The sequence below is a fragment of the Microcebus murinus genome, chromosome 5 (genome assembly GCF_040939455.1).
Source record: "Microcebus murinus isolate Inina chromosome 5, M.murinus_Inina_mat1.0, whole genome shotgun sequence".
NCBI classification, from domain to species: Eukaryota; Metazoa; Chordata; class Mammalia; order Primates; family Cheirogaleidae; genus Microcebus; species Microcebus murinus.
The window spans coordinates 90,990,097-91,012,243 of NC_134108.1; the positions used below are offsets into that span (position 1 = coordinate 90,990,097).

Here is a 22,147-nt window from a genome sequence, read left to right on the forward strand (position 1 = left end):
GTTTATAGCCAGTAGGAGATGACAAGAAAAATTAATAAAATGCATACAGATTTATTTTATTGAGAAGAAATTAGTTATTGCTTACAAAAAAATACCCTAAAGAATCTACAAAAACCTAAGTGAACTATAAATGACCTTAGCAAAATGCAGGACACTAAATTAATAAACAAAAATCAATTACATTTCTATATACTGGCAATAAACAAATAGAAAATTAAAGCTTCAATAACAAAATAGTGTATTTTTAGGCAAGCATTTAATAAAATGTGAACAAAATACATATGCAGAAAGCTATGAAACATTGCTGAGAGATATTATAGAAGACCTAAATAAATGAAGAGATTCGCCATGCTCGTGGATTAGAAGATTTAATATGAAAATTCTCCCAAAATTGATCTATAGATTCAATGAAATCAATCCCATTTAAAATCATAGCAGTCTTTTTTGAAGAAATTGAAGCATTTATTTTAAATTTTTTATGAAAATTCAAAGGACCTGGACTAGCTAAAACAATTCTTAAAAAGAGCAAAGTTGCAGGACTTTTATTGTCTGATTTCAAGACTTAAAGGTAAAGTGTGTTTATGTGTATTGTGATTGTGCGCATCTCTGAGTGCTGGTCTGATGTATGCATTTGCAATTTATCTATTAAGAAAGTGTTTGAGAAAGAGACTACCTACAAACGGGTATGGAGTTGTGAAGAGACCTAGCAAAGCATCATTTAATAGGAGCACAACTTTTTAAAGAAGAGAGAAGCAGAAATATGTATAAGACAGCCATGGGAAGGAAGCATATGAACAATGAAACCATGAACATTACTTAATGTTGCCAAAAGATCGATCAAGAAAACTTTAGGAAAATATTCTTTAGAAATCACTGGTGACTCTAGGCGAGGCATAGTAGCTCACAACTGTAATCCCATAACTCAAGGAGACTGAGATGGAAGGATTGCTTGAGGCCAGGAGTTCGAGACCAGCCTGGGCAACATAGTGAGACCTCCATCTCTACAAAAATTAAAAAATTAGCAGGGCATGGTGGTGCATGACTATAGTCCCAGCTACTAGGGAGTTTGAAGCAAGAGGATTGCTTGAGTGTAGGAATTTGAGGTTGCAATGAGTTATGCTTGCACCACTGCACTGGAGCCTGTCCAACAAAGAAAAATCCTGTCTATTAAAACCAAAAAAAAAAAAAAAAAGGAAGAAGAAGAAGAAAAGAAAAATCACTGGTGACTTTAGTGAAAGCTGTTCCGTTATGGTGATGAAACCTGAAGGCAGATGAAGTAGGCTGAGAAATCATTGGAAGTGGGAGGGTCAGAAAAAGGAGACAAGTGGAAATAAATCAAAATTTTATCTGGAAGTGGGAGGAGCAAAGAGTTAAATTGGAAGTTTGGTAGCTAGAAAGATCTGAGAATTTGGATGATACTTTTTATCAGCATTTAACAAATATCTGCTCTAAAAGGGAAAGTCTGGTTTACCCTAACCTTATTCCTTGACTCATCACCAATTTTATTATAATAAAGTGCAACAGACTTGGTAGACTTGGACTGTCTTATATGAGACAATAACCTAGTTATGTTTTGCTATTTGAAACAACAGGGAATAGGGGACTTTTTCTTGTCCCTCACCCCAACACATTTGAGGATGATTGTGTTCCAACATCCAGTGACTTTTTCCCATTCAACTCTACAATTTCTTGACACATTTTTTTTCACCTTGGCATTGCTCTGTTATAATTAAGATTTGCATGCTAAATTCTTATGATGAGGATTGTAATTTTCATTTTCCCTTCTCTTAACTTCATTCTCACAATAAATAGCTCCACTTTCAGAGTCTACAGCTAGCTCTTATGGACTAAAACCACAATACCTTATCTTCTCACCCAACACTCACAACCTATGCTTCCTGTCCATTGTCCAGCTCTAGATCTGTTGTCTTGTAACATTATTCCATCACACACTCTATCAGCTCTTCTTTATAGAAATTAGTTTCCCCTGTCCATTCTCAGATCTCATATATGGGTTTCAGTGAATAGACTCTCTCATGTTCTGCACTTCTATAGACCTTAAAATCTTTAGTCATAAACAGCCCTAGGATAGTGCCTGTTACACACTCTTATTACATCAACATGTTAAATTGTGTGTTTAACCTTTTTTCTTTCCCTGTTTCAGTAAAATAATTTTTTAAAAGAAATTTCTTCTATCTTTTAACTTTTTTATTTTAAAACATTCATCTTTTTTAAAAAACAAATTTACTGATATAATATTTATATATTATAAAATTTATCCTTTTAAGGGGTGCAAATAAGTGGTTTTTAGAATATTCACAGAGTTGTGCAAGCATCACTATCTAATTCCAGAACATATTCTTCACCCCAAAATGAAGCTCCAAATCCATTAGCAGTCACTCCCCATTGTTTCATCCTGACAGCCTGTGCCAAGCACAAATCTTTTTGCCTTCATAATTTTGCCTATTCTCGATGTTGCATGCAAATAGAATCAGATAATATGTAGCCTTTGAGTTAAGTTTTATATATGGGGAGAGGTGGAATCCAACTCCATTATTTTGCATGTGGCTATAGAGTTGTCCCACCACCATTTGTTGTCATAACTATGATTTCCCCTGTTGAATTATGTTAGAACCCTTGTCCAAAATCAATTGAGCATACATATTAAGACTTATTTCTTACAATTAATTCTATTTCATTGATCTATATGACTATCTGCATGCAAGTACCACACTGTCTTGATTACTATAGCTTTATTTTAAGATTTGACAGTAGAAAGTAAGTTTTCTAACTTGTTTTTCTTTTACAAGATTATTTTGGCTATTCTCTGTCCCTTGCATTTCTGTATTACATTTTGAATCAGTTTGCCAATATGTGCAAAAAGAAATCTGGGATTTTGATAGGGATTATATTAAATCTATAAATCAATTTTGAAATTATTTCTATTTTAATAAGAGTAATTCTTCAAATACATGAATACAGAATATCTTTCTGTTTATTTCGTCCTTTAATTTTTTAATGATATCTTATAGTTGTAAGTGTACAAGTTGTGTACAGATTTAGTATCCCTTATCTGAAATGCTCGGTACCAGAAGTATTTCAAATTTTGGATTTTTTTTTAATTTTGAAACATTTTCATATACATAATGAGATATCTTGGGGATGGGACACATTATATACATAGCCTGAAGGTAATTTTATATAATAGGTTTTAATAATTTTGGCCATGGACCAAAGCTTTGTCTATGTTTTGACTGCTACATGTTGTAAAAAGTCAGCTGTAAAATTTTCCACTTGTGGCATCATGTTGGCACAGAAACAGTTTTGGATTTGGGAGCATTTCAAATTTAAAGCTTTCAGATTAGGGATTCTCAACTTGTAATATATGTGAATCAAGGATTGTGGCTGGTAAGTTTCTAAGACTGAATATAGTGATGAAGAACAAGATTGTAGAGGAATGAACTACTTGATGGTTGAGTGGAAGTAGTTCTGAACAGATTCTCATTTTTGCTCTGGGCACTTCTTTTGCTGCATTTTATATATGTATTCAGTATGTTGTGTTTTCATTTTCATTGATTTAACACTATTTTCTAACTCTGTCTGTGATTTCTTTTTTTACCTATTGGTTATTTAAAATGTCCTGAGAACCTTCTGTAACTATAACTTACTCATTGAAGTTGCTGATAGCTATAGTTGCTACTGATATTCATATATAAGGATTGAAAATATTACAGGAACATTATATATTTATCTATTGATTTTGTCAATATGCTATTAATTTTTAATAATCTAGAACTATTTTCTTTTGATTATTTTTATTGCCTATATAGGGACTAGAACTGCATCATTTAAGACACACCTTGTTTTGTGGATAGGATAATTTTCTTCCTGGATAGGATAACTTTCTCCCTGGATAGGGTAATTTTTTCCCTGGATTTTTGATGGTTATGTTAGAATCCTCAGAAATACAGTGAATCTATAATTCTCTTTTTTGGGGATTATGACTACTGAATGGAATCAATTTTTCTATAGTATCTGGACTTTCCCTAAATATACTTTACTAGGTTAAAGTCTCCTATTACCTACATTTATTTTATTAAATTTATTACTAAGTACTTTCTTTCTTTTGTTGCTTTTTCTTTTATATTTTGTTGCTATTTAAAATAAATTTTTGTTAGTTTCATTTTGAATTTTTCTTTGCTAGTGCATGGAGATGAAATTAATTTTTGAATATTTATCTTTTTTCCTGAAAACTTGCTGAACTCATTTATTGGTTCTAATGTATTTTTTTTTTCTTTTTGCATGTGGATGCTTTAGGATTTTCTATATACAAGATTATGTAATCTATGAGAAAAGATACTTTACTTCTTAATTTGCAAACTTGATGCCTTTTATTTTTATTATCATTAATATTATTTCTTGACTAATTGCCTTGTAGAGAAGCAGTTCTATTCAATATTTGAATGGAAATGGTTATTGCAGAAATTTTTTGTCTTGTTCCTGATCTTAGTAGGGAAGCATTGTCTTTCACCATTAAGTATGATGTCAGTTGTGAAGTTTTTATAGATGCCCTCTATCAAATTTAGAAAGTCCCTTTTATTGCTAGTTTGTTGAGTGGTTTTAACATGAAAGAATATTGTATTTTGTCAAATGCTTTTACTACATGTATCTAAATGATTGTGTGATTTTTGCCTTTTATTCTATTAATATGATGCATTACATTAACTTATTTTCATATATTAAACTCACTTTGCATTCTGGGTTAAATCACACTTGGTCATCATGTATAACCCTTTTTATATATGGTTGGATTCGGTTTGATAAGATCTTGTTGAATACTTTCACATCTATATTCATAACTATAATAATTTATACTTTTATTTTTTTGTAATGTCTGTGGTTTTAGTATCAGAGAAATTCTGGCCTCAAGGTATGAGATGGGGAGTATTTCCTTCTCTTCTATTTTTTGGAAAAGTTTGTGAAGGATTGGTATTAATACTTCTATAAATGTTTGGTTGAATTCAATGGTAAAGCCTCCTGGGCTTTTTTCTTTGGAAAGTTTCTTGATTACTAATTTAATCTCCTTACTTCTTACAGGTCTTTTCAGATATTCTAACTGTTCTTGAGTTAGTTTCAGTAGTTTGTGTCTTTCTGTGAAATTGTTCATTTCATCTAGGTTATCTAATTTGTTGGCATAAAATTGTTTGTATATTCTCTTATCTGTATTTCTGTAGTGTCAATAATGATGTCTCCTCTTTCACTTCTGATTTTAGTATTGTGAGTCTTTTCTTTCTTGACTAATTTAGGAAAAGATTTTTCATTTTCTCTGATCTTTTCAAAGTCCTAAAACTTCCAGTTTTATTAATTTTTCCTATTGTTTTCTGTGCCTCGTTTATTTCCATTGTGATCTTTATTATTGCCTTCCTACTATTTGCTTTGTTTTGAAGTCATTTCTTCTTTTTCTAGTTTCTTAAGGTGGAACTTTAGGTATTGATTTGAAATCTTTCTTCTTTTTGAGCATAGATGCTTACAGCTATTAATTTCTCTCCCAGCATTTCTTTTGTTACATTTCATATATGTTTTTGGTATGTTGTGTTTTCATTTTCATTGATTTAAAACTATCTTCTAAATTTCTTTGTGATTTCTTCTTTTACCTATTTGTTATTTAAAAGAGCAATGCTTAATTCCCATATAATTGTGAATTTCTCAAATTTCTTTCTATAGTTAATTTCTAATATAATTCCATGTGGTAGGAAAATGTATTTTTATTATTTTAATTATTTAAAAAGCACTGAGACTTTCTTTATGGCCTATCATATGATTCAGCCTGGAGAATATATTATGTGCACTTGGTACAAATGTGTATTCTTTTATTTTTGGTGGCATGTTCTATTGATTTCTGTTAAGTCCAGTGGTTGATCATTTTGTTTAACTCTTCTATGTCTTTATTGATCTTCTGTCTCATTTTCCTATTACTGAAAGTAAAATATTAAAATTTTCAACTATAATTTTTGAATTGTCTATTTACTCTTCCAGTTCTAATAGTGTTTCCTCTGTGTATTTTGGGTTTCAGTTATTATGTGCATATATGTTTATAATTTGTATATCTTCCTGAAGGATGGTTCTTTCAATGTTATAAAATGTCCATCTTTGTCTATAGTATTACTTTTTGTTAAAGTTTCTTTTGTCTAATTGTAGTATACCCACTTCAGCAGTCTTTTGCTTACTGTTTGTATGGTATATCTTTTTCATCACTTTACATTTAACTATTTACATATGTGAATATGAATTATGTCTTACAGGTAGCGTAAATTTGGATCATGGTCTTTTAAAATTTTTTTGGTTGGTTTTTTCTATTCTGCTAATCTATGCCTTTTAATTGGAGTATTTTATTGATTTACATTTGATGTAATTATTGAGAAAGTACAATTTACATCTGCCATTTTGTTATTTGTGTCTATATATATTGTATCTATTGGGTTCCTCTATTTCTTTATTACTGCTTTGTGTTAAATAGATATTTTCTAGTGTACCATTTTAATTCTCTTGTTTGTTTCACCATATATATATTTTAAAATATTTTCTTAGTAGTTACATTGGGGAATACAATTAGCATCTTAATTGAAACAATTTACCTGGATTCATGTCAACTTAACTTCAATAGTGTAAAATACTTTGCTTCAATATATCTTCATGCTCTACTCCTTCCTTTGAATTATGTCTTTATACATTATAAATTGAATGTTTATAATTTTACAATTATTATTGTATGTAGTTATCTTTTAATTAATATAAGAAAATAAAAGAATCACAAAAATATTTTATACTTTTATATATAGTTACCTTTACTGGTGCTCTTTATTTCTTTGTGTGGACTTGAGTTACTGCCTTCCTGATTCTGCCTCCGCAATTACAATTTGTTGTTCATTTCCTCATACTAGACTGTTTTTTCATCACCTAATACTATTTATCTTAAGTTCTGTTAGAATAGTGTTGGAAAATAAAGGGCAGCAGAAGAAATTGTGATAAAAGCTGGGAAGGGGAAGGTCATTCCTAGTACTTGGAAAGTTAAAATGTAGTTTCAGACTCTAATACCTATTATAGTTTATAGCTAGTCTTTACACAGTACCTGACACATAGTAAGTGCTTAATAAATATTTGTGAAATAGATTAATATAAGTACACATGATGATTAAGATTTAAGTGTTGAATTTTCTGGAGGCTCAGAAGTGAAAAGAATGCTGACAGAGGCACACAGAGCTAAGTAAACTAAGATTAAGATGTTCTTGAGGAGTTTTAGAGAAGTCTGCAGAATTTTCTGACTGAACAAGTTCTCTGAGGTACATTATCAAGAAAAGAGGGAATTTAATTCTTTACAGCAAATTGTTAGCTAGTTCTTTTAATGAGGCTTGAACTTCTTGAGAAAGTCAGACAAGGACACACAATTTACTCTCTAATAATCTTACACTTACTAATTCAAAAGCATATACCAGATTTCATGCATCTCTGTAATTTTAAGCAAATAGGACAGGCCTTTCATTTGATGGCTCACTTGATGTAGCCTATGGCACACATAATGCCTTAAGATTCTGTTTATAGACACTAACAGTTGGAAATTGAGAGTTGCTCAAGCAGAATTCTATATAATCACCCATTTGGGGTTAATTTACTTTATTGTGGCTGCTACAGTGAGCTCAGCTGAACTTGGCATTTTCCATTCCAATCTGTTTTGTAAATGATTTTAGTTTCACAGCCCAGGCATTTTACTGCAAATCTTCTGAATCATGAGGCTTATACTAACCAGGGCAATTCATGAAAAGAATGTGGATTATCTAAGCCTGTAATACAATTTATTTTTTTATAATTTATTTTAGAGTTTGAAAATTTGAGAACCAGAAGCTAAAATATAATGAAGAGGTAAATTGTTTGGGTTTTGGGAGTCATCCATTTATTCAAGAAATATTTTTTGAACCTTTTGTCTTGCAAAGTACCATATAAAGTTTGGTGATATAATGGTGACAAGACAGACACATGTACAACCCTTAAGGAGTTGTAATGGTGTGCCAATTTGTAAACAATGGGGAATAAATACAAGCATTTATTATATATGATGCACACCAACCAATAAAAATATAAAAATATGGCATGATATTAACACTGAACATTCCCTGTCAAAATCTCAATCTAAATCTAAAATGCTTTTATCCCTACATGCTCATTAAATGCTTTTTCCCCTTCGTGAAATTTTTAAAATTCTAGTATTTTCTAAGAACTTTTATATGATTACCTAGGAAATGGATTCCCTATGTTTTTATTTATCTAAACATTTCCAGCACTATCTTACATTCTTCTACTCACTTCTTTCTTATACAGTGTTCTCTGAGCATCTGTTATGTTCTGTGCATGTGCTCATTGGAGGAGTACAAAGATGAAGGCTGCAGTGTGCTGTCTTTACCTTAGAAGAGTAGTGGAGACAGACAAAAGAGACACTATAATGATATTTAAAAGTGTTATTAAAAAAGTGTATTTTATTAAAGATAAACAATCACATGCACCGATTCAACAGGTAGCTATGACACAGCTTTCCATAAGCCTGATAAACTAAAAGTATTGGCAATAAGTTTAGAGAAGGAGAGAAATACATCTCTAATAATTGTGGCATTTTAAGGTAGAGTTTACAAAGTATAGGAGGCTGAGCCATATCGTTTGTCTATACTTTTGCAAACCACTAGAAGTGTTTGCTAGTGGGATTTCCTTCAAATCTCAAGGTTCAACTTAAATGTTACCTGCCCTGAATTAGATACCTCTTCACTACTCCTCACTGTGATTTATTGTCCTTATATTTATTAAGGCAATTTTCACTCTGTATCTGACTATTCCCCTCCTCTAGACTATGAGATTCCTCAATGGCAAAATTGGAGCTTTTACCTTTGGTGAGATACGTATGCAAAATATATGTGATAAACATTTGATGAATGAATAACTGAGTGAATACAGACCTTCACTGACACAATAGAATTATCTACCAAACTGCAGTAACCTCAAATCAGTGTTATAAGCACTTTTTAAAATTCTACATTCTGCCTGATTCTTCTACTCTTCTAAAAACTGAGATCTTTGAAGTTGGAGATTTAACCCATATGTTAAAATGTTAAATCCATAAATCTCATCAAAAATATAACCTTCTAGACTCACAGTCTGAGAAAACCATAAAGAAATTTTTATTTGCTGTTTCTCATAAAAAGTAAAACTAATGTTACTTCTAGACAAAAATCAAGTCAATTATTCACAGAAGTTAAATTTAGGTTTAAACTTTAAAATCCTTAAGGCAGCTCATAAAATACTTTCTCTAAATATCACTCTAAAAAAATGCCTGGGTATGTAACCTAGGCATGTAACCATGGCTAGAGCCTTATTATTTCAGAACACACAATACTTTGCTGAACATGTTATATTGGTTCCGTACATCTTTAAATTTTGTTTTTAAGTAATCCTAAAGAAAACATAAGTAAATTATTTGAAAATACATACCTGTCGGCACCACAGTTTACGAAATATTTGCAGATAAGCCAACACCATAAGACACAGTGGTGCCATGTATGTCACCAAAAAGAAACAGATATGATACATCTTGGGGTAAATTTCACCTGAGAAGAAAATCAAAATAATAAAATTTTACATTGCAATTGATGGATTTTTTAAAAGATACAACTGTCAATGTTTTTCTTCAAAGAATACATTTACTTTCTATATGCTTTCATTAGCATGTTATATACACAACAAGGAAAATAATTTATACTCACTTTTATGCTGTATGTGTGTACATATCTACCAAATGCAAAGTCTTAATCTCACCTAATGTACTTAGGAAGAAATAGCAATTTAGTCATTTCTTAATTTTTGATACCATAGTCTATCCAAAGTCAAGCATACATTTTTTTTCAAAGGTCTTTTATTTGGCTTCATTATGTCTGGCTAATTAATAAAATTAATTTGGCTTGTCTTATACTTGCATTTACAAAAAGGGACATGACTCAATCAAAACCTAATGACTAATGCTTTGGTTGAAATGGGAAGAGAATATAAACTCAATTAATTCCTCCTTATTAGTATATAAATTCCCTTAAAAGTGGGAGGCTAGTCCCAGTTGTACGTCTAAAATATATGTGGAAAATTTAGTTTGGAAAACTAAATATAATAAAGATTTTTGTTGTTGTTGATTTTCTGGAACATATATAAAATTCTTCTTTAAGCATGGTATGTCAATATGTACGTATGTATGTATGTAGGCATGTGCTTTCAATAAAAATAAGAATTTTAAGGCTTTTTAAAGTTTATTTTCAATCCAATATGGGTATTTACTTTTTTTATATTCACCTCACTTATTAGGCATAAGCACCTTTAGGACTGTAGTGATTTTTTTATTTATCATTAATTCTATGTACACAGATGATACATATCACAGAATAGTCATTTATTACTAAGTCAATTAATCAATTAATCAATGGCTTCGTGGCTTAATATTCATATTTTAGCTTTTCTATATATCTATTATTAACTTTTTAATGGCTTTTAACTAACGTTTTAAATGCTTCTGAAGATGTTTTCTTCGCACTACTATTAGAAGATATCACAGTTTGGCCCATCTACTTTTGCTGCAATGTAAAACAGGAAACAGTATATCCTACAGAGATTCCAGGATATTAAATCTAATAATTCAATATAATTCTAAATGAACAAACACAATGAAGTTTGAGTGTTTTTTTTCCTTTTACTTTATTTTGACTAAACTATTTTGACTTTGATATTGGCGAGGGGGTTGGTTCCATGTTATTATTGAGAGATAGTGTTATCATCTCCATGCATTTTATTCTTTCACTCCAGAAAGAGCACATAGTAGCATGAAGACTTGGTTATGTGATCAAATTTGTGATAAGGGTAATTTATAGTCAGGATTAGTCAATAATAAATATGATGATGGCCATAATAATGTATAACATTCATTCAGCAATCATGCATTTAGTTCTTACTGAATGTATTTTAAACTGAATGTTTTTAAGCTGAATGTATTTGAATACTGAATGTATTTTTTGTGTGTTTTATATCCTCCACAGTCTCCTTTCCATAGCCTCATCTTCCAGAGTCAGTTGAGTATAATAATAGTCTTTGCATTCTTCCTTCTAAAACTCTGTCTTCTTTCTTGGGTTAGATATTTTTCTCTGTTGTAATCATCAGAAGGTACAGCAGAGTGCCTGTGGTGCTAGGAGGTCTAAGAGACCAATTTGAGGTGTCATTTTTAGCTGCTCTCTGGTCCAGGTGGCACTCACCTATCTCATCAGTCTCTAACCTCCTTTCAAGTTTATCGGGTAAAACAGGTCAGTTATATAAAAAGGGATAGAATTCAAGTATCCTGACTGGAGGAATAACAAACAGCCTTTCCCTTTGAAGTGCTACAGCCTGAGCAGCATTTGGTGGGCCAATTTCAAAGGAATCTGAAGGTGACCTCACCGCTTTCCAGACACCTGAGTGGCTTTGAACTTTTATTTGTTTTGAAGAAAGTGTCACATGAGCTTTCCACATAAAAAATAGACCTTTGAAGCTTACATACAGGTGAAGCCCTGATGTCTGCATCAGACTAAATTAAGTGAGTGGAGGAAGGAAGGTTAACTTTTTTTCTTTGATTGCAGCTATGGACACTATCATAGTTTGGAGTTTTGAACAAATGGGAGCTAAAGCTCATTATGTAGTTGGTATATTTATAAATAGTTGGAAAAATACATAATTGACTGGTAAATGCATATTATGATAATGAACACTGACACCGAGAAAAGTTGATTGAGCAAAATTAGACTTTCAGGTTAGGATAGATTGTTTGAATAAGGAGATTATAATAGATAATTGGGGAAATATGATAGTTTTAAATTCTTCATTTCATGCTTAGAGTCTAAGCTAATTGAAAACTCAGATAAGCTATTGAAATTTTAAACTGTGTGTGGTGAAAATATCTTTGAAGTCTCTCTGCATTTGATGAGCAATGTCTTCAATGTATTTTAAGACATTTGTATATAACCTAGAATGTAGCTACATGAAATTTGTTTTGCTTAAGCAGTACTTAATCAGAAAACAGCATTTTAAATACTGACAGCCATTAAAAATCTGTGTTTCTACTCAATTGATGAATATACACAATCTAAATAAATTCCTACATATATATCAAACTAACAAATAAGGAAAAATGTAAGATTTTTAATCTTTGAAACCAGAGGTTAAGAGTAATGTCATATATTAGACAGGCAAAAGTTAACTTCCCTCAGACAAGTTAAAGACCATTATTCAGCCATCATGTTAACCTAAAAATTATAAGCATTTCTCCTTCATGCAACACTTATCAGGGATTGAATGGACAAGTAAATTAAATGCGATTTCTCAATATTTAATTTAGACTATCTTTTTAAAGTTTATAGGTATATTAAATTTACCTGAATCTTTAATATGGTTAATTATCTTCTCTCTAATAATTATTTTAATAAATGTTCCAATTAACACACATATACACATATTTATATACTTTCAAAACCTCATAATAGGCTAGATGCCATGATTACTTTGACTATAAAGAAGGGCTCCATTATATTTTTTTCAGAGCACCAAAGACAATTTCTTCATAAGATTCAGGAAGAGAAATATTATCAATCTCCAATGTTTCAGCAGCCGTACATGCTCATTAAACATTGGATGCATGACTGGTGATGCAATTATGTCTTTGATTGAGTATGTAAAAAGAGAGTTATTTTTCTTTCAATAGAATCTATCCTGTGGAACTATGCATTTTTAAACCAAGCAACTGAGAAAGTACAGTATATAATTCTGGAACAATTTTGGAAGTTTGAAATGATGTGACTGAAGCAAACAGTAAACACATACAAATGTATATTTTAATGATCATTAAAACAATTATTAACATGCTTTATACCTTCTTGAGTGTTGAGTGTGTCTGCCAGAATTTATGGTTAATGGTTCTCTATTTGAAGAAGCCATGGGCTTCATATCTGATTAATTTCAGAAATAAATTATTCATAAATGATTACCTATTTTTGGTAAAAATTTTAGTAAGACAGAGTTCTCAATTATTTTGTACATGTGTGAAACAGAATTTACAGAACTTTCCCAAAAGTTATTGGACAGATATTAATTAACTTACCATATTGCTTTTGTGACATTCTCTCCATTGTAATATTGGTTGTAAGACAATTATTATATCACTATCTACTTTTATGACTACATTATTGATTTAAATTAGGATAAAGACAAACAGATTATGAATTACTCTCAAATAGAAGATATTTTACACAATTTTTTAAATTGTATTAAATAGTAATCAGCCTTTAAAGATGTTTGAATTTTAGAGAGCTGACACTGTAAAATATACTTTCCTATGGTGTTTTTAGGCTGTGACTCTCACACATATGCTGAGTTTTAATATTTTAAGTTGAACATAAACTTATAAACAGCCTACACGTTCAGGGCTCATGCTATTTAAAAATTTTTATAATAAACTAAATGCCAAATAAGCAAAATAAGAAACTATTTTGAATTACCTTATCTTCTTAAAATATTAGTGATTAGCAATTTCATTCAATTTATGAAATATTATTATAATTTTATAGCCTTATTAAGTTTGATCAACTCAATTCAATATCATTTAATTTTAGCCTCTATAAGCATTTTAAGTGATTATGGGATATTACAAAATCACTTTCAAATAGTTTTCTTAAATGACTTCTGATGGCTAGGTTTAGAGTTTTAGGTTTTCAACAAAAATTGTTGTTTTTTTTTTAAAAAAAAAACAAAATGTCCATGCTAGAGTTAGATAGTAAAATACTAGAGGTAACCATGAGTTTCATGTAGTTATACTTGTAATTTGAAAACCATGTGCCTATTTACTTAACCATAATAACTGATTCTGATTGTTAACAGGGGTTAATGCTATTTGATTATTCAGGGAAACAAAAAAGAGAAAAGTTGACAAAAGAAGCCCATAAACATATAAAGAAAACAAATTGCTAAAATATTTTAGAGAAAATACTACTGACACATGTTGAATAATAGATGGGTAGTTTTTGTAATTTTTCTAATTACTATCTCTAAAAACTTAAAGAACCAACTTTTGAGTTGGAAACTTTAGATTTAAATGTATTTATTTATTTCACAATATTGAAAAAATAATTTAATCTCTATAGTGAGAAATTAATCATGAATTGAGTAAAGGAGTCTGGCCAAGAAGATTTTTAGGCTGTTTTCTAAATATAACTCATTGTAAAGAAACTGTATAAGAGACATGTCACAATTAGTCCTCAACCCATCTTCTTTCCCAACTCAATTCTTTAGACTGTCTCTCCCTATATTCCAGAAACTATAGGTTCTGACTCGCTTCCTTTCTCCTTTAAGATGTGAATTTTCTTGCTTTCTGGGCTACTTTTTTCCCCTCTTCTCTGTATGAAGAATTCTTACTTATTTTTAATGCTTTGCTGAAATGTTAGCAGCTCCTCTGTAAACTCTCTTTCAAATGACCAGAACTGAGTTTGTTTTCTTATTTGTGTTCCTAGCACTTTGTATACAAGTATATTAAAATACTCAGACTATGAGCCTTTGTTTATTGGCCTTTCAGCCTTATTATAAAGAATGTGCTCCCTCAGCCAGAGTCTACTTCTCTTCAGATTGGCATAATGCCTAGTATATCCTAAGTACTCAAGATGTTGTTTGAACATTAAATAAATGGAATGTAAGACACTTACGGAATATTCCTACCATTTTGGAATGTTCCATTTATTTTGTTTTTGTCTGTACTATTAATGGGGAAAAATTGGGAAAAACGGAGGATGATCCAGAGAATAATACAGCAAAGGAACTGCAGGGTTGGGAAGAGTAACTCGCAATAAAGGAGAGACAAGCAAATTGTGAAATTTTAGCTATTATAGGTCTCATGAAATAATCCCATAGTCTTAAATTGTATCTTGCTGTAGTGAAAGCATATGCCTAATTTTTCAATGACTGGCTGTTTTTTTCCTTTCAGTGTTCTAATGAAAAATTACCATACAGTCAAGGATAGATTCCAGTATTTGAGAATTCCATATTTATAAACAATCTCTGGGATTGTTTTATAAAAATTTATAAAGATTTATAAAAAAAATCTTTATTTATAAAGATTTATAAATCTCTGCTTTATAAATCTCTGCTTTATAAAGATTTATAAAATCTCTGCTTTTTTGATATATCTATCTGATAAGCATAAGTATATATCTTTCTAATAAACAAATGCTTCCCTAATGTTTAAATTCCCTAAATACAAGCCATTGTAATATACTTATCCAGAAGAGGTTAGACCGTTTTCCTCAGATTTCATGTGATATTTTAGAACTGAGGTATTCTATGTAAATGCAGGATTATTTTATTTCCTGTCATTCTTTGCTGTACCCAGATTTGTACCAGCACCAGCCATTGTTGAAAGTGTTCCAACAAAAACCTCAAAGGCTGACTTGGAGAGTTTTTAACAAAAGGAACATAAGGCCTCCAAACCTCTGCTTATTTAAATTTCGCTATCATGCATGACAGACGGGAAACCGGAAATGATTCACAATCAGTATAATTCTAAAATCAGAGAATAATTGTCTCAGTGATAAAACTCACCAATTAAATACGTTGTGAATAGAGAAAGAAAATGTGGATAATTTGACTCAGAGAACTGCATAGGTCTACATACTGATATTTAGTCATGTTCCCAGAACATGGCTTTAAAATGAAAAAAATCCAGTTGTTTCTGAATGTCATGTTGAACCATCTTATAAAATGCTAATCATTCCAGAGTATATCCTTGGATTTGAATTACGTGGTGGGCTTGGTTTTAGAGAATTTGAGAAATACTAACATAGCCAGCTCTGAATTGTAGAACAAGCTCCTCCTTTCATTTTCTATCTGAAAGAGATAAAAACTAGAAAATAGTGCATATGGCATTTCCAAAGGACTCACATAGGTAGAGTTATTCTGTGAAATTGTTTTGGGTTTCAACTTGGTTTTCATGCTTTTGCAAAAGCATATTAATAGATACTAATGAAACATATAAACCCAGATTCACAATGGCAATGCTAATCCGATTTTCAGTTTGCAGCTCATATAAATATAATATAAATGCCAGCTCATAGGTTGTAATGTACTTACCACCCCAGCGCTCATCACACACTGTAAAGAGAGTAGTTTTATTGGCTAAACCGGGTAGCATGCTGCTGCACTCCATGACAATGGCTTGAGGAATCATTATGATGCAAGAGACAATCCAGATGATGACAATGCTGTTCCGTGCCCGCTTGGCTGTGCTCTTAAACATCAAAGGGTGACAGATTGCGTACCATCGATCCAAGGCAATACAGCTCAATGTGAGGACAGACACAGACACTGAGACAGTCTATGAGAAAAAAGAGAACATATTAATAGAGAGGCACATGGATTCAAAAGAATCATTCAATATATTTACCATATGAGAAAGGTAGTCACAACAGATAAATTCAAAGTTGCAAAAAAAGACCCATGCAAATATTTTTTATTTCAAAAAATTTTGTTAAAAAAACTGCTAAAAATATATTTTAAAAAATGAATATTTCCTGTTAAACATGAAAGAGATGCAATGAAAACTTTGCACTCTTGTTTATGCAAATGTTTAAATTTATAATATAGCATTCTTTGAACAATTGTTATCAGTATTCTGTCTTACAACTTTTCCATTGATAGGAGAAATCATATCCTCAAATGGAAGGAAAAAAAGGAAATCATATCCTCAAATAGAAGGAAAAAAAAAACATATGTTTAGTCTGAACTGGAAAACTCTCATTTATAGAGAATAATATGGCATATATTTCTTTTAAATTATTGTATAAGATTTTTATCAAAATTTCCTTTAAGTAAATGTGATTGAATTTAGGGTATCTCACTTCATATTTTCAAGAAATAAGAGCTATTTGTACATTAGTGCATTTCCAACAGGTTGCACCCAAGGAAAGGTATGAGTCATTTTAAAAAAGAATCTTGTATGTGGATCTCCTTGCTATGGTTTGTTCACTGGAATAGTCAACTTGCCTTCAAAAACCAGATAGATTTACCCAGCTCAAATTTCTGTATAATTAACAACACCACAAATGATGTTTTATCATTTTATATATTTGATAATAATAAATATTTTGGTTAATAATGGTAAGTCTTAATCTAAGATTATGGATGTAGTCCAGGCATCTTCCTCTATTTTTCTGTCCTGGTTGTGTTGATTTTATAACATGTGGTAAGGGCATGTATCTCTGTCTTTTACATCAGAACCTTCCTTGTTGATGCATTGACTGTAGGTACAAATGAGTAAAAGGGATCTAAGAACCAGTGTAGCACAGGAGAAAGGTCTCTGTGCTAAGTGTCAGGGTGATCTATCTATTCTTATACTTCCACCAGCTAGCTACACAATGTTGGCTCACAGTTTACAACTTTGGGCCTAAGGGGTGTGTGAGTATGTGTGTTTCTGCTAAATTAAGGAAATCAACAGGACAGGATTCTTACCAACTCTGAATCTTTTGATTCTCTCTGGGAGAGGTAGCAGAGTATACTTGGAATCAATTCTACAGCCAGGATTCCTGGGCATGAATCCCATCTCACCTACTGAGTGATCTTGGGGAGGTTACTTAACCTCTCTATTCCTCGGTTTTCTCATCTGTAAATTGGGATGATTAACAGTACCCAACCATGGAATTGTAGGGAGAGTTAGTTGAGATGTAAAATGTCTAGCCCAGGGCTGGCATATAAATGCTATGTGTTTGTTATTACTTATTATGGTTATAACAATAACAATGATGGTTATACTTCTTTATAGGAGATGGGGTCTCACTCTGATGCTAGGCTGGAGTGCAGTGGCACAATCACAGCTGACTGAAGCCTCAAGCTCCTGTGCTCAAAAGACTCAAGAAATCCTCCCACCTCAGCTTCCTGAGTAGCTGGGACGACAGGTACATACTAGCTGATTTTTTAAATTCTTTGTAGAGAAGAGCTCTTTGCTATGTTGCCCAGGCTTGTCTCAAGCTCCTGGCCTCAAGTGATCTTGAGGCATGCTAAATTGTTGGGATTGGCACCCGCCTTGGCATCCTAAATTGTTGGGATTACAGGCGTGAGTCACTGTGCATAGATGATGATTATACTGTTAGTTTTCTCTTCCATTCTTGAGTTTAGAGTTCTAGATTTTAATTGACATAGACCACTTTTCAGGGAAGAATATTCAAAGAAATTACAAGTAAAAGCCTAAACTTTGCTAAATTCTTGTGGACTAATTTCATTCTAAGTGTAATCCTGTAAAGGGCTGAACTCTATCAGAGTGGGTGTAGGTTGGTTGGTGACTCTTGAAAATTTCCTTGGCGCAACCTTAAAGTGCCTCCAACTCTCTTTCTTAAACCAATCTCACCCCCATTCCTTCTCTGCAAATAACATAAATACCTAGGGACCCTCAATCCCATTTCTAACCTGGGAAAAGAACTATGGCAGTCTAGATTTGCACAGTAGAATTTTCATAGCTGTGTTGGGCCAGGGCTATATTTATCCTCTCTAGAAATTAGAGTATAAAGTGTTCATCAAGGCTTATGATTTATTATTTATGAATTCTAATCAACCTGGATGAATGGGATCAGAGAAAACGTGATTCAAACGTGCATGTCATTCCTGGTATTTCCCAGTACTATTAGATAATGGCAATTAATTCATGTAAGTTCACTTGAAAGAGTGACATTCAGTGCCAACTGTGACTTAGTATTCAGTACCCTCTCTGTTACATGGCAAAGTGAGAAAATACACTGGTGTGATTAATCTAACAGTGGAATGAACTGTTTCATTGAATGTGCCCTTGACAATTAGTGATTTAATATTCTCTGTTTCAACTACTTTTGCTTGTGCATAAGACACAGTATATAATTAACATGCTATTTATGAGATTTTTCTTTTGGGGGACATAAGATTGCATCTTATCCAAAGTGATTATAAATGAGAGTTTTGTTACTGCTTTTCACTTCTAAGAGTGCACTTCTGTGTGCATTTTTCATTTAGATTCTGATATTAGCTCATATCAATCAGATAGTAAGTCATTTGAGAAATTAATCTAGTGTGAATTATGAATGTTGTAAATAAAATGGAATGAGATGATGAGAACTTTCTTCTGCCTTCAGGTACTTGGCCTTTTGCCTATACTATGGTCATCCTAAGCACAAGTTAATATTTGGGAATTTCCTTTGGTAGAGAAGAAGCCTATTTTATACTATCACATAGATATGCCAAAAATATTTTAAATTTTCATGACAAATAGAAGTAGACATTTTGCCAAATCACAGATTTGAATGATAGGTACTAACAGATTAAAAGGTGGTAAGGTATGACCGAAAGAGTGAGAGAGCTTATCTTATCACCCAGCACCCACCCCTTACCACCCATATCTCACTTGGCTTTTGTTCTTTTCTTGGCATTTCCTTTGCAGGGATTCTTCTGCCATTTTTGTTTTGTTTTGTTTTGTTTTTAAATCACTCTTAAAAGGAGCCACTGCTCCTGTCATTGTTAAAAGAGAAGTGGAACATATGGATAATTATTCAGCAAATAGCCTATTAAATGTTACTGGTCTTATAGAATTATTAAAGATACAACAGGTTCATTTTAATTATTCAGCTAAGTTTTATTACATTTGTGAGATTTTAAAGATTTTTGAGCATTTGCCAAAGTGTTACAGTCTATCATCCACAAATCAAAAGGTTGCATTGTATTTAGATGAAAAAGACTATATACATCATAGCAAATAAGTAAATGCCCAAAGTATCTTAAATGCAACCAAATAACCTTAAAATATGGTTGGGCATTACATAATATGTTTAAAATATTCGGAAAGCATAAATACCATATCAAGAATAAAAGTTGTTAGTTTCAGAATATCATAACTAGGGGGCAAAACTACTCAAATTTAAATGACAGGCTTATTATTGCCTATTGGCATTTGGGAAAATTTTATGAAAAAGAGGCAATAAATATTGAGAATTTGGAGTTACTAGTTTTACCAGTGCATCAATCTCTGTGCATTGACACCTTTCTATCAAGAAGCAATGTTGAATGAAGTAATGAATAGATCTAGGCTTTTCCATCTTGTGGTTATTCAGTTGTTTGCTCCTTGCCTGATGGAGACTAAGATCAACCGAGGAATTGATTAGACTTGACATTGTTTGCGGAGAAGCAGATAGAATCTGTCTGGAGAGGAGAATGTTCCTTGAACTATAGACTTGTTAATATGTTGTCTGTGTGAAAGAGTGTTGTCAGTGACTTTAAGACACAGGCCCTGCATCACTCACTGGCTACATGCTGCTTCCAGTCTGTCCCTGAGTACTCATAGGAGACTCTAGAATACCTGCTGTGCAGAAAGCCATCACTGTGCATTGGAACCTGACTGCACCTGCCACAAGGTGCTGCACTACTCTCCCATCACCCCACTCACCACTTGGAATCATCTGGTTCATAAAGACAGCATGGAATGTTCTTAGCCAGTTAAAGATTCTTGACAACTAGAACCATCCTGAAACTTAAGAGAATCCTCAAAATATTCTCCTGAGTAATTATTAAAGCCAAAAGAAATAGAAAGCTTGCTGGAATTACCACAAAGATGGTGAAACATTGAATTCTCTGTTATTTATTTCTTTCCCAGTGCCTCTATGCAAACACCACGAGAGCCATCCATTTCTTACTGATTTTTGTACTATGAGGATATTTTCCTCCATTGTTCCATGTGCCATTTCTTTCAAAAACTTTTGCTACAGTTAGTTTTTGTAATCCATTCATGGTTTTCAGCAGGCTGACCCCTAACCCCATCTTAAAATTAAACATAATGTGTACGTCGAGCTTATGACTTCTAGAGTATTTCCTACTTACTACTTCATAAGGTCTGACCTTAAAAAAATGATCATCTCTCTTTATAAAAGTAATTGAAGAGTGAACTAAAGATCCCTTTTTAACTTTGCAGTTCCCAAAGCCTTATCAATAGTTCTATAATTTCTAGCAATGGGCTATTTGTGGCCTCCTATATCTTTTTATTGTCAGAAACCTATTTTCTGTTCCTCCAAATATGATCACCATCTCGGAGACCAGATGAAAGAAGGACTGGGGTTGAAGGAAGGCTATGGAAAGACAAGGAGAGAGTGGCTGCCATTTTATTCACTGTCCAATTCCCAAGAAAAGTTCATCTCTTTGGGTAGTGCAGCTGTGGCTATTATCTTGGGAATCTTTTTTCCTTAATATTTTAGAACTGTAAGAACAATCAGAAAATTATTCCTTGAAAGTACGAGAGTGGTCCAGAAAGTATCCAACCATGTAATATGAAAGTTATATTAACTTTATTAATATGTTATATATTATATAATATGTTAATATTAACATATTAACAATGGCTGGATAGTTCCTGGACAACCCTCATATATTGGTTCTTACTTACTTGTATGACAGTTAAATATGAAAGAACTGCTTTCACTATTGAGCAACCAGACATTTAATAATGATGATACTGATGCTGCTGCTATTTATTGAGGGCATTCTATGTTTTTATAAGATCATCGTCTTCCAGAGGGTAATTACTATGCCAAGTGATTTATATAAATTACCTAAGAAAACTGTCACAACAACCATATGAGAGAGACCTCATTAAAATTACTATCCTCTTTAAACAAGTGAATCACAAGGAGTTTATGTATTTAGGGTATAAATCAGTAAATGACAGAACAGAGATTCCAAACCTGGGAGTTTATTTGGAACCTACACTAAAACCTGTTCTCTGTACTGCTTTGATCAAGTAGCTCTTAATTCCTCAGTATGCAATGAAACTACTTCTAAAAACAGATACCCTTGATTATTCAGACTAAGAGAGGCTCACTCATTAATTGGTTTGAGTTTCTTCTTTAATATTGGGGAAATTAGAAAATCAAAGAAGTAAAATGTTTGTCCAGCATCTAATAAGGACTTGTTGATTTTGTCACTTTATTTTCATGGAGAACTTAACTTGTTTCCATAGAAAGTCTCAAGCATTATTTTCTTTAAGCTTGCCAACTCCATA

At 32.1% G+C, this 22,147-nt stretch overlaps 1 protein-coding gene across 1 annotated transcript in view; it reads right to left on the reverse strand.

The window, feature by feature from the left end:
• The window catches only part of HCRTR2 (hypocretin receptor 2), a 94,191-nt gene that overhangs the window by 8,304 nt on the left and 63,740 nt on the right, over positions 1 to 22,147 (reverse strand). Inside the window, exons 3-4 of the mRNA XM_076002744.1 lie at positions 16,216 to 16,459; positions 9,532 to 9,647 (exon numbers count right to left, since the gene is read on the reverse strand). Of these exons, the coding sequence (XP_075858859.1) occupies positions 9,532 to 9,647; positions 16,216 to 16,459 (360 nt within the window). The remainder of the gene's footprint in view (positions 1 to 9,531; positions 9,648 to 16,215; positions 16,460 to 22,147) is intronic.